This window comes from Ammodytes marinus (genome assembly GCF_949987685.1).
Source record: "Ammodytes marinus genome assembly, chromosome: 20".
Classification (NCBI taxonomy): Eukaryota; Metazoa; Chordata; class Actinopteri; order Uranoscopiformes; family Ammodytidae; genus Ammodytes; species Ammodytes marinus.
In genome coordinates, this window is record NC_137224.1 from 13,553,999 (window position 1) to 13,567,514 (window position 13,516).

At 40.8% G+C, this 13,516-nt stretch overlaps 1 protein-coding gene across 1 annotated transcript; it reads left to right on the forward strand.

Moving 5' to 3' along the window:
* Nucleotides 1–104: 104 nt before the first annotated feature.
* On the forward strand, nucleotides 105–13,513 carry ube2ib (ubiquitin-conjugating enzyme E2Ib). Its single transcript, XM_080049166.1, has 7 exons — nucleotides 105–243; nucleotides 2,039–2,117; nucleotides 2,241–2,324; nucleotides 2,852–2,924; nucleotides 10,593–10,702; nucleotides 11,128–11,207; nucleotides 12,732–13,513. The coding sequence occupies exons 2-7, from the start codon at nucleotides 2,052–2,054 to the stop codon at nucleotides 12,793–12,795; spliced, it is 477 nt and encodes a 158-aa protein (XP_079905292.1). The 5' UTR covers nucleotides 105–243; nucleotides 2,039–2,051; the 3' UTR covers nucleotides 12,796–13,513.
* Nucleotides 13,514–13,516: the final 3 nt, after the last annotated feature.

Consider the following 13,516-nt stretch of genomic DNA (forward strand, 5'->3'; position numbering starts at 1 on the left):
ACGTCTGCAGTAAAAAGCACTTTAAAAGGAAAACCGCTGAAAGGTATAAGGCGCAGCCTTATCTTCCTGGGGTATTTAGGCAAAGACGGAAGTAAAGGACGGATGCCTTTTTCGCTACACTGTCTCTGTCTTGAGTCGGAGCGGGTGTTTTTTCAGGAGGGAAACTTTGCAAGGTTTAACAGGATTTGAGCACGATTAATACATTTTGCTTAATTACCAGAGCCAGTGCAGCCACACTGAAAGGTAGGAGCACGCCTCGATTAAGCAACGTGTTCATTTTGTCGTGTATTAGGATATTTTGCCCGCTTCAGTTTGCGCCATTTTCGCTAGTTTGGTAAGGCACAAATGTGCGCCTTTAGCCCTGGCGTTCTTTGTCCCTTATTTTTAATGGATTTTGATGTGGTTTATTCCTGTAGAATATATCGCATATTTTTTTCCCATTCCAGAACATATTTTATTCAGCGTTAGAGGGAGATCAGTGATCACTTATCCCATCCAAATTGTGTCCAAATCAAGTGCAATTGCGCATATTTGTGCTGCATCAGGCCGTGTCCGACGCTAACAGCGCCAGCGCCTTTACAATACAGCCTGGTTCTGGCGCACATGAGTTAGCACACCAAGCTAACCGGTTAGCTAAATAAAATAGCTTTGATAGTCAGCTCCTGGACCGTTTGCGCAAAGACAGCAAGTTTAAAGTGAAACCTCAGCTGAAATGAAACTTGAATAGTTTTCCGTGGCCCTTAAGTTTAACGTCAACCGAAAGAGTAGGATAAGCTCTTTTTTTGTAGACATGTATCACCAACGGCTAACTTTGCTAGCCTCCTTAGCTTACCAGACATGTCGGGTTGAAAGACAGTTGGAAACATTGTTGCAAGGCTAATGGGAACTGGTTAACATTTCGTCTTAAATTGGCGTTAAAATGGAAAGTATATCGCCACTGCCTTAAAGTAAACTCAGTTAATGTTGCGTGGACATTTAACAGTTACTGTGGCTTACCTTCGTTGCTATAGAGATCACCAAGCATGCCAAAGGAGGGTCTTAATTGGAGCAGCTCCTAATTAGCTGAGAAGCAGAGTGGAAACAGAGGAGTAATATTAAACAATAATTGAATCCAGGTGGTTTAACTGATTAACCCAGCTTTCATCTATACACCTTTTTTGTTTTATCGTGCACATTTATCATACATTGGGCTTTCTACATGTATAGTGTCCTGTTTACAACTTGTAATACTGTTATAGGCTATTAATGTTACTTCCAATCACTTTACAGATGGCAGGTCACCGTCACTCACTAGAATCCTGTCGAAAGAGCCCACCCCCTTGTATTTAACAGGTCTCCACAAATCAAAACATTTGAAACTGAGCCTACGTTTTGTTCTCTCTAAGAGCTTAACGCATGCATCTTGTCATATCACTGACGTCTTTTCAAAATGTAGAAGGTTATTGTGCTTACATCACAGAAACTCCTAAACAAAATTAGGTCTGCAAAAAAGTCTTAAAAGCCATTGAATTAATGTATAAAAAATTAGGCCTTAATTGGTTTTAAAATGTCTCATCAATCTTACACAAGTCTTAAAAATAAGACGTGATAATTATTTTATAAATGGTTTTCTCTTTGGCACTGTAAATTAAATAAATTAGTAGCATCTTTGTATTTGTAATAATTCAACATACACCTTTAGTATTAAGATCAGGCAGATTAGCATTATCTGATGTTTGGAAATTATTTTAATTAAATTAAATAATACATCCTCTCTGGTTATGGTAAATCTAATTTCATTCTCTATGGCATTTATATATATAAAAAAAGGTTGTTCTGTTTAAAGCTAAATCGGTAATTGTTTTGGTGTGATTGTTGTTTACTATACAATTTGTTTTATTTATATATATATATTTTTTTTTTTGCAATGATGTATTCGAAAGCTAAGTAAAAGCACCCAATCCTAATATTCTCTTTTGTTTCTTTAATTTTTGCCACATCCAACCTGTTGTTGAGCATGGTTTCATATAATTGACTTGAAATTCTCTCTCATTGCCAGGAGTCCTCAAATCATGTCAGGCATTGCATTGAGCCGGCTTGCCCAGGAGCGCAAGGCATGGCGGAAGGACCATCCTTTCGTAAGTAGTACTGTACTGTTCTGGCTTATTTGAGAGGGTTTATATCTGATCTTTTGTCTAACTCCAAAGTGTTAACTGTTATTCTCCTATTCTTTTTTTTTTATAATTATTATTCTTTTTCAGGGATTTGTTGCTGTACCAACAAAAAATCCAGATGGAACCATGAATCTCATGAATTGGGAATGTGCTATTCCTGGCAAGAAGGGGGTAAAATGTTTCATAGTTTGTTTGCATACAGAACATATTTGCTTTACATCATGACCACTGCTGAAAGGGCTACAGTGAGCTTTAAAACAGTGGCATTTCTGTTGCAGATGCAAAAGAGCAATTATGGTTTAAGATGAGCTGTATTACTTGATACATTTATTGATGTTTATAATTTCAAATTGGTCCATTGCATTTAAAAAAAAAGTACTTGGCCAAGTAAGGGATTAAATAAAGTGTTTAATACTTGGGTAATTACTAGTGATGGCATGAACAGGGATTCCTTAACCTGCTTTTAAAGGCATACTAGGTTATTCTGGAGAATATTTGTTGACAAATGCTTTTTGTCAAAATCGGTGAATATCTCCTCAAAATCTGCTACCTGTCTGCGCTGGGAAAAAATTCTGGTGTTAATACAGAGCCTTTTTAAAATGGATCTTTCAATAATAACAATGTTATGAGTCATATTTGGTGGATACCTTCTGTTAAGATGTTGAGATGTTGATCCAATATGTTGTGTGTCTCCTCAGACTCCGTGGGAAGGCGGCCTTTTCAAACTGCGCATGTTGTTCAAAGATGACTATCCTTCTTCTCCTCCAAAATGTGAGTAATGGTGTTTCTAGCCCCTTTTACACAGCCAGTGAAAGCCGGGAAAATGCCGGCCTCTCCGCCGTTCACCCTTCTGTATAAATGATACCATTGCGGAACGGGGGACGAGAGGCGCAACAGATTGTTCCGGGAATTTTACTACCTTGGGGGGGTAGTAAAATTGCAGACACAATCTGTTCCGCCTCTCTGTATAAATGTGTCTGCTTGTTGTTGCGGAACAGGGGGGCGTTTGACGTTCCATAGCCTACGTTCTAAACATGCGACCATGGCAGCAGTTGAAGGACGTGTGTTTAACATTAACCACGGCGGCCTGATGTCCCGTAAATATCACCAAATAAAAGGAACGGCGTATAATCTAGCTGGTCATAAGGTCCGCTGGTCAATCAAAACCCCCACGCTTCATTTTCCAGAGTTTATGAGTGTATTTCTGCCCGGGGGAAGTTAAACAATGAAGTAGGAAAGCTAGGCCAGGCTTAGCTAGGCTGCGACCGGATCGCCGGCGCTATTATTATCCTGAAGTCTGAGCATATATCCACACTTTATTTCTGTCTACAGTAACGTGACATCACACACTGTGTATATGTGTCAGTGTGGCAGAGCACTGCCCTCACAAAGAGACTCGCTCACAGCTAACCAGTCACAAACACACACACCCACACACACAGGTGAAGCAGTGAGCGGAGTGATTTGTCAGTTTGGTTAACAGTCCCAGTGATGTTGGACTCGGTGCGAGATCAACCGGCACATCACAGGGACAGTAAAGGACGGCCATCTAACTGCAAGCCCCAGCACTTCTGCTCTCAATTCCCCCGGCCAGTGTTGTTTAAAGCAGCTGACCGGTGCGGCGCTAAATGTCTACGTCACACCTGACGCTGCTTACAGGCACCACTCTTTCATTCCGGAATGTGGAACGCTGTGTAAAATGGCACACCGATGCGCAAGCAAAGCCGGCATATAGGTGTGCAGTTGTTCCGTCAATGTGCCGCTATCTCTTTGTAAAAGGGGCTACTGAGACCCGTGATTACTACTTTTGGAAAAAGACCAGATCTTTATTTCTATTTATTAAAGAGGACCTATTATACTACTTTTCTGGTCTTAATTTCTTGTTTTACACTGCTATAGAGCAACCTGACACGAATCACATCACAAAAAACTATGTAGATTTTCGGGAAGCTCTTTCTCTTATTTTGGTGATCCAGCACGTCCTGTCAACACTTGAGTGTGTGTGCTTCGGCAATCTCCGCTCCCTCCGCCTGTGCATCGGCCATCTCCGCTACCCTCCCCCCCCCTCCTGCAAACCCCACTCCGTTGTGATTGGTTACCTTCCTTCCGGAACACTTTCAGTGGCGGGAAGCGCGAGCATGGACCTATAAGGGCGCGAGGCAGACGCGAACAGGGAAGTGACAGCATTACCTTACATGGAAACATCCGCGTGGTGACTTCACGAAGTTACATGCGACGTCACGAAGTTACAAAGGGTAGACCGCTTTGAACACGTGACTTCTCGACTGGCTAGAATAGTGTTTAGTGCTCGGCACAGACACCCCAGACGGTCAGCAGGGAATACGTCGAAATGCATGCAAGTCATTATTTGATAATTTAGTATGGTTAAGCATGACTATGAATCATCATAACAACGATTATAGGTCATAAAAGTCAAAAAGCATCATAGGTCCTCTTTAAAAAAAAAAAAAATTAAGAAAATAAAAAAGCATAGAATAAAACACTTTTCTTCATTGCAACTAGACAGTAATGCAAATAGGCCGAACTCTTATGTGTTCACCACAGACTATTCCTCACACGGACATTCCTCTGCCCCGCTACTTTGCTCTCGCTGGCGTCTCCCAAATGCTCTGGTTCGGCCCGTGGCATAGCGGGTCATCCTTGCTGCTGCAAAATGCTCATAGTTAATCTTATAACCGAAACGAAAGCTTCTCTCTGAAAAAGTGTGAGGGGTGCGGCGATGCGCTTATCTTGGTCTGTGAGCAGCCGGTTAGCAGTGCTTCACTTGGTTAAACATTGTGACATGACACAGTGAGACCTCGCTGGTGTGAGCCGCTGTGCAGAAAAACTCTGTGGCTAAAATGATAACCGGGGATTCCTCCAGGTTAACGTTATCAAGGGGAAAGGCTTCCGTGATCCGATTGCTTGTCCCGAGGCCTGGATGCACAGAACCATGTCCCTAAACTGACTTCGTGACTAGGAACTGTACAGTGAAACAGCCGCCTCCCTCGTTAGTTTCAGTCTACTGCCTACAATGTTATTATAACCACCACCTGCGCATGGACAGCGTTTAAATAGAGCCTCTTATTTGTATTACCATAAGGGCTTCGATGTAAATTATGAAATCTGAACATTACGGCGGCAGTGGTGGTGCGTAAAGGGACAGCGCAGTTGGCATCTCTCCTCAGCTGCAGAAAAGCCACAGTAAAAGTCGATAGCTCTGCCGATTCATGCCTCTGATAGTCGACTTGCAAAATACTGAGTCGAGGCTTTGAGCTTTCAGTGCAGGGGATGTTGAGTGATTTCCCGTGCCCCTCTTTTCTTTCAACACATCGTTCTCTCTCCCAGCGCACAAACGCTTGTCCCGGCCACTTCCGAGTGCACAGCCAGTGTTCCACCTGAAAAACCAGGAGAGAAACAAAAGATGGACACAGGCCATTAGGCTGAATGATCGCTCTGGTAACAGTCATTACTGGATGCCAAATATTAGACCCCGAGTATAAGACGACCCGACTTTTTACAGCCTTTTTCCAGGGAAACTCACTACATCAATATACAGAAAAAAATCAAATTTTTCGGGCATATTTCGAATGGTAGAATTATTCGTGATTAATCCACAGCTGCCCTGATTTAATTCTGATTTAAAAATTGTAATCGTTTGACAGACCATATATATTTATATACATACACACACACACACACACACAATGTTTTGCCCATACACGTAGTATAAAACTACATATTGAATTTGAACCATGCAACTGAAAATTTGTGGAGGGGTAGGCTAGTAATTCATAAGGAAGTAGTTTGCGGATGGCTTTTATACATGATTTTAACCTGAAGAAGTTGAATTTTGGGCAGTGTTATGAACAGTTGACCTGCAGAAGTCGTGGTCTAACAGAGGGATATTCAAGAGATGAAGGCCTGATCCGTCTTTGCGGTGTGGTAGGCAGTGTTTATAGTGTTCCCAATATGCAGTGGACTCTCGGTATTGTCTCGTCTTGATAAAATGTTAAGTAGGCTTGACGGCAGTTTGCCCACCACGCACTTGGCTATCGTACATTGTAATGGATGAGAGCTTTATCCATGTTGTTCTCATACGGGGAGCTACTCAATTTTTTCCTTGTGTAGCCTCACCGAATACCACAGCAGTCGGCCTGTGACGGTGGAAAGTGCACCCACTTGTCGCTCCCCCTGTCGGAACACCCGCCCCTCTTTTTCTGTCCACTCGCCTCATTACAAATATTTATGCGCGTTCATTGACTCCCGTCTGGGTCAACACAGGTGAATACCGAGTATTATAAACAATGCCTACACTGCCTTTGTATTACAACTCTTGTATGCATATTTCAGCAAACCATAATGCAGTCTACAAAAACACAGTGAACTGTGTGGCCCGGGCCGGCCAGTGACTGGCCAATCAACTTTCCCCGCATATGATTTTACTGGCCATGGGTTATGTTGAACCCTTGTATCATTTCTGAAAGCTCTGAGCTGGCTAAGTGTGACGTCCAGTTGAAATTTGTTAAATTAATCATAAATGTCCTCTGTTTTAGTATAATGTCATAAAGACGCAGCATCATTTATAACTAGTGCTGTCAGTTTAACGCGTTATTAACGGCGTTAACGCAAACCCATTTTAACGGCGTCAATTTTTTTATCCCGCGATTACCGCTCGTCATAGCCTAGCACACGTGGTTTTTTCACATGCTGTTGCATCAACTAATAATGTTAGAACAACTGAAACACCACAAACTATACATATGGCTCGCATTTAAGTTACTGTCAATTCAAACAGAACATGTCCTACAGCATAATTTCACATTAAAATCATTTAACTGGCAAAACGGCAAAACGTCAAGTCAATTCTGACTTTTATTTTGAAGCAGAAACCGGAACCTAGCACTTCCTAGCTCAGCTGCGCGAACTTCACTAGTCTTCCGTGTGTGAGTCTGGGACTTCGCGGAAAAGAACAGAAAAGAAAGCCTGTCATTTGCAAAAGTCCTACTCCAGGGTTCGACATAACGTATAGCCCGATGGCCCGGGGCCAGTAAAATCATATGCAGGGCAAGTTGATTGGCCAGTCACTGTCCCGCCCGGGCCAGTGACTGGCCAATCACAGTTCAGTATCTTTTTGTAGACTACATCATGGTTCATTGAAATGCGCGTTGAGAGTCGGAATGAAAGCAGTGTTTATTTAAGACTCAATATAATAAACCTAATATAAAATATATTTTTTAATGAAAGGCCAGTGGACAACCGATGCGTGGGTGTTTTGACAGGCGGGGCAACAAGCGGTTGCACTCTCGCTCCGTTGGCAGAGCTGCCTACCGTCCGCCTGCGAGTCGACAAATCAATCGACTTGCTTTGCCCCCTTTCTTTCTTCCCACAGCAGAGGTTGAGGTGCAGAAAATGATAACTGCGCTTTTCCTTTATCTGCCGCCGTAATGTTACAGTATTTTCATCCAAGCCCCAATGGTAATACAAATGAGAGGCGTTATTTAAACGCTGTGAATGCGTCTCCGGTGATTGTGTCGGTTGTAGACAGAAACGAATGGAGGGACTCCGCTCACTGTACAGTATAGTCGCGCAGTTTGGCACTGTTTTTTTAGGCTCGAGACATTCAATCAGATCGCGGAAGTCTTTCCCATTGAAATCGCTAACGGGGAGAATATCCCCGGTTATTATTTTAGCCACAAACCACAGTTCATCTGCGCGGCGGCTCACTCGCTGGCGAGATCACACGGTGAAACGCTGCTGTGATCGGACGAAGGCATTGTGTGTTTCTAAGGTGATTTAACGTCATAGTCTTAGACGAGCGTTTAACTTATGCTGCATATTTTGCACTGCATTGTTTTTTATCAATAGTTTGAAAAAATGGTCCCACACCGGACTCTTATGTGAAGCTGACACTTCATGGAGAAGTGACACTCCTGCAGCGCGCTCACGACCAGACGTGAACTCACATACACGGTGAAATCTCCCATTAAAAAAACGGCATAACCCACTGATTTTCGGATTTCTATTCTATTTTTAAAGTCAACTTGAGCGCAAGTGGAAAACCGGTCATTCGGTCGACACATTCACATCCCTAATGCATATAGAGAAAGTAATAAAAACAGCCTACCACACCACAAAGAATGATCAGACCTTCATCTCTTATTTTTTTTTATGTTTGATCATGACTTCTGCAAGTGAACTATTCATTAAACTGCCCAAATTCAAGAATAAAAACAACCATCAAACTACTGGACTTTAAAATACTGGCCGACTCTTTCAACATACTTTTAGTTGTAGGCTTCTAATTCAACATGTTTGCCTGGTTTTATATTATGTATGCGCAATATCAACATTTCATATAATTAACTAAAAGAAAAATAACCAAATCTAAAGGGAATATCTATACTGTTACAGAATAGATATTCCCTTTAGATCTGGTTATCTTTCTTTATTTTTCTAATACAGGTATTATAATTATTGACACTAAATTATGAAGAAAAAAAAAGTGTGTGCAGGGCCAGTGAAAATATACAAGGGGCCAGTAAAACTCGGATCCACTGGCCCGACGGGCCAGTAGGAAAAAAAAGTTATGTTGAACCCTGTACTCATAACCCTGCACGCGCACCAAAACCCCCATGAATGTTAGTGGCAGCCGCCAGTCATTAATTTTCACTTTAATTTTCGCTACGAAGGGCGACTGCCTCGGCTGCAGCAGCGCCATGGCAACCACCTGTGTCCACTCCACACACAGTCTGAAATAAGCCGTAGATGAAAGAGTCCCAAAACATTTAGGCCTACAACAACCAGTTTAATTTAGCCTTAATACTAATTTGTTTTATATACCCTATGTTGTTTTATGGTTTGGTTTTTAAATTAAAAAAATAAGTTCCAATTATGTTTGTGAATGGTGTTATATTCGGTGGGGGGGATTACATTGTTATTTGCACTGAATTGCAAATTGATATTTTAGAAGAAATACACTGAATTACAATGGTGTAGACTCTACTTGTAATTCAGTGTATTTCTTCTAAATATCATAATTAGAATGGGTGTGATAATAGCATTTAAATGAGAAAAAATAATGGTACAAAAAAAAATCAAGGGATATTCAGGCTAGAATAGATAAAAATGCGATTAATCACGAGTTAACTATGACATTAATGCGATTAATCGCAATTAAATATTTTAATCGTTTGACAGCACTAGTTATAACCGATGGATAACTCTACGGGAGTCTACGAAAGGGTTACTATAGTAATCTGAAGGCAACGTAGATCAAATGCTAACCTGTGTTGAAGATTTCTTACTACAGATGAGCAGTGCTGTTTGTGATTGGTTGAATAAATTGTGTTGATCCCTTCACAGTAGTAGCAAACAGTACATTTTCCTCACATCATATGTGTTAGAAGTCTTTTTAAGGAATAAACACTGCAAAGGCATCTAAAAGCAATTATGAGATGTAATCAAAACATTATCCCAGACCGTAGCAATCACAACGAGCAGTGCAAATTAGGGGTGTGAACGTTTACAAAAATGTCTAAAACTTTTTCGTGTACATGTTTAATATGGGGGGGGGGTCGTTTTTTTGCCAATGCTGTTGGAGTGACAGTGTGCAGTGAGAAAGACGGAGAGAGATCTTGATTACATAATTTTGATTTTTGACTTCAAAGTGATCATAACTAGCCTAGTGATCTCCCGCTTGGCCATTGGGCTCACAAGCCGACCAGATGATCGGACCAGCTGTTTGAGACGGAGATGTAAACAAAAGTGAAACTGAAGGAGGAGGAGCAGTTAAATTAATAAATATTGTAGCCAAACACAATGTGTTGCGTTATCTGCTTTAGTAGCCTGCAGTACCTCACATCGCCTACCACTCCTGGAAATAATAATATTAATTTGACAAACTTTAAAACGTGCACACCCCTAGTGCAAATACGCTGGATAAGTCATTTCTGGCTAACAAAGTAAAGCTTGTCAAAATACGATGTATCCACCCCTGTTGTGCTTAAGGCTAGCCTGGTGGAAAAGGTGTGTGTGTATAAGGGCTCTTGGTCATTTCATACATTCATTGCAGGAGATTATTTGGATGTGAACTGATGGAACAGTTTCCTAGATACGTTGTCTTCTGCTCATTTCACAGCATTGCCAGTTATTATTCGAGAGAGGAATGATTTCAGAGCTGTTATCGCACAGCACTAAACTGGTTGTATATATTTCAGCGTGCTCAAAACATTAAAACATATTGTGTAGTGTACAAAACTGACCTATTGTGTGTTTCTAATATCCAACAACAGCACAGGTGATTGAATTTCACATTAAAACAATATTGAGAACTTTCAGTGCATACCGCGCAAAAGCCTGCTGACATTTGAGGAAATTGTCTGACATTTTATAATGGATCTGCAAAATAATTGCACTTTACATTTTAATGTGTTTCAGGTAAATTTGAGCCTCCACTCTTTCATCCAAATGTGTATCCATCGGGCACAGTATGCCTATCTATTCTAGAGGAGGACAAAGACTGGAGACCGGCCATCACAATAAAGCAGGTTTGGATTGCCAAGCTTGACTCACATTACAGGGCGTTTCCTAAAACAGTTTGATTCAAGTTCATCGGAAGTTTAGAATATTCCTATCACTTGTGTGTGTGTGTGTGTGTGTGTGTGTGTAAGTATTCTAGAAAGCATAAAAAATCTAATTGTGTGGGTGTTTTCAGTTATCTTTGCGTAGTTATTTGAAACTTGTTCTAAATAAACCATTAACACGTCAACTCAAAAATCCTTAATTTTGTCAGCTTATATATTTTTTTATTGAATACTAAGATATAAGGGACACAAGTTTTTGAATGCTTCAGTTAGATATAACCCGATATGAGTCCATTAAACTGACCTCAGCAGTCTTATGAAGAAGTGCAAAACAGATGAGTTGGTGGTTTTTAAAACCTTATTTTCCCATTGGTTCATTTATCTTACAGATCTTATTAGGTATCCAAGAGCTCCTAAATGAACCAAATATCCAGGATCCCGCCCAAGCAGAGGCATACACAATCTACTGGTGAGTGACTCTGGATTTATCTTTTGTATTGGGACATTGAGATGAGAAATCGCTAGAAGTGACCTGGGGGGGGGGGGGAAGGTCAATTGTAGACAAACGGTGCCAAAATCAGTTCCTAGGTTGAGACTGAGGAGAAAGGTTTGTACTGTAATACCATATACATCTGAATGCAGTGTTAATGTGATAGGTATGGTAGATTTCATATTTATCAACCCTTTGCCTAAATCACATGGAAGTGGCTGATAAAGTTCTAGTCATTAGACAGTGAGACCTTTAACAGGTTCTGAATCTACACAGCAACAAATAATTTGTGGTAGAAGTTGTACTATTGGCGTTACTCTCATACAGCTCTGTTATATGAGTTCACACCCAGAAACCCGTCATTCATTAATGCACTGTGCCCTGCCAAAGAGCATTTTGGTTGATGTAACATACAAAGTCTGTTAAACAGCCACTCTTTGCAACTCCCTATCACCCAGGCAAAAGTAAATCTATTTTGTCCAAAATAAATCTGTTTACTTATCTCATTCTATCATTAGTTAAGCTGTTAAAGTAGATTTATATTTTACACAGAAATGGTATTTGCTCTTGTCATCACATTGCTAACCAGTCCTGTTAGCAAAGCAGCTCCTGACTTATGTCAACACGTTTGCAAGCTTTGACTGAGAGCAGGATCATAGTAACCTGGAAATCCAGACTTGCTGCTGGCAAATGCTCAGCCTGTTTGTCTGGACACGATCCATTGGAGCTCATTAACTGTCGGAAAATTCTGACCTGACAATCAAATCGTTGCATCTGATATGGGCATAGGGCTCTGGGGTGGCCTTAACCAGATGACAACAGTGCTGGGCATGTGCTGTCGAAGCCGTGATAGTAAACAACAAAGATGAATGCTTTGGCCTCGACATTTAATGATTTGGAAGACAGCACTCAAATCTTTCATTAGCAAGAAAGAAGAATTTTCTGTTTTGCCGAAGAACATGGCAATAGTTTAATTTACCAGTTAACCCTGCCACTCACTAAATGAACAGGGCTAAATTAGTCACCTTGTTCATTGTTCTGATCTGGTCGTAGTGCTATCCAATTACAAGCAGTGGCATTTGAAATGAACGCATAGGTGCTGCCCCTTGAGTTGGGAAGGTATATTGATTGTGGCCCTATATTGCTCTAGATGTGGGTCTGGATTTCCAGGCTAGAATCATAGATGATCAATGACAGGTTTCATACCCATGAAGAGACCATCCTAAAGGATATACATGAATCATGACCTTTATTTATTCTTCTGTCTTTGTGTTTGTGTACCTATGGAACTATGTACAAAAAAAATGTCAGGGCAGCTTTACAAGCCTGTCTAAAGTACTTTTCCAGCTTTACAACCTGGAAATTAAATCGAATGGAAGACAGATTTGAGAGGGTTCTTGCATTTTCTACTTTTGTCATTTTGATTAAAAAAATTTCAACCTTGTTTCTGATATGAGTAAGTGGTCAAAGTGCATAACTCCTTCTTTTTCAACCCATTTACAGCCAAAATAGAGTAGAATATGAAAAAAGAGTTCGAGCACAAGCCAAAAAATTCTCCCCCTCGTAAGGGCGAAGACTTACTCCGCTGCGGCAGAAGGAATGGGTTTAACAAGGATCACCTCCCCGCTCAGTCTCTCAATGAATGTGCTCCTCTCACATCAGGACTTGCTTAAAGACTTCTATTTAAACTCCACACATTCTGTGCCATCCGTTCTCCTCCGACCTATCACTTTTTTGTTCTTAATTGCCAGTTGGCGCATAATGCTGAGAGGGGATGGGTGCTTCAGCACCCTGGTCATTTCTTTTTAAACATTGTCTTATGTGGTGCAAGGGACACAGCTCGGTACCAGTTTCATCAACTCCATGCAAGCTGGCTGTCATCAATGTTCAAGGAAGAAATGTCTTCGTTTTATTTTGCTCTTTCACAGGGTCTATTTTCTTTATGTTTCCCCCTTTATTTTCCTTCAATTTAATGTAAAATTAGCTTATTTCATTGTCAGTATTTCAACTGCTGTATAATGAATGGCACTTTTATACTGTTATATCTCACTAGTGTCTCTAGATGGCTCTGTCTAATTCTTTCCCAGGTTTTCTATTCAGCATGCTGTAATATATGATAGAATCTGCTGCCTTGGCTGTCGTTTTGTTATTCAGAGTGTTTGCTATGGAATAAATAAAAATGGCCATGATGACTGAGGCAGGTAGGCTTACTTCTGTATCAGACTTTAAGGTTATATGGTGCTTTGTTCATGTATGTGTTGGCGTAAATAAAACTTTCTACAAAATGT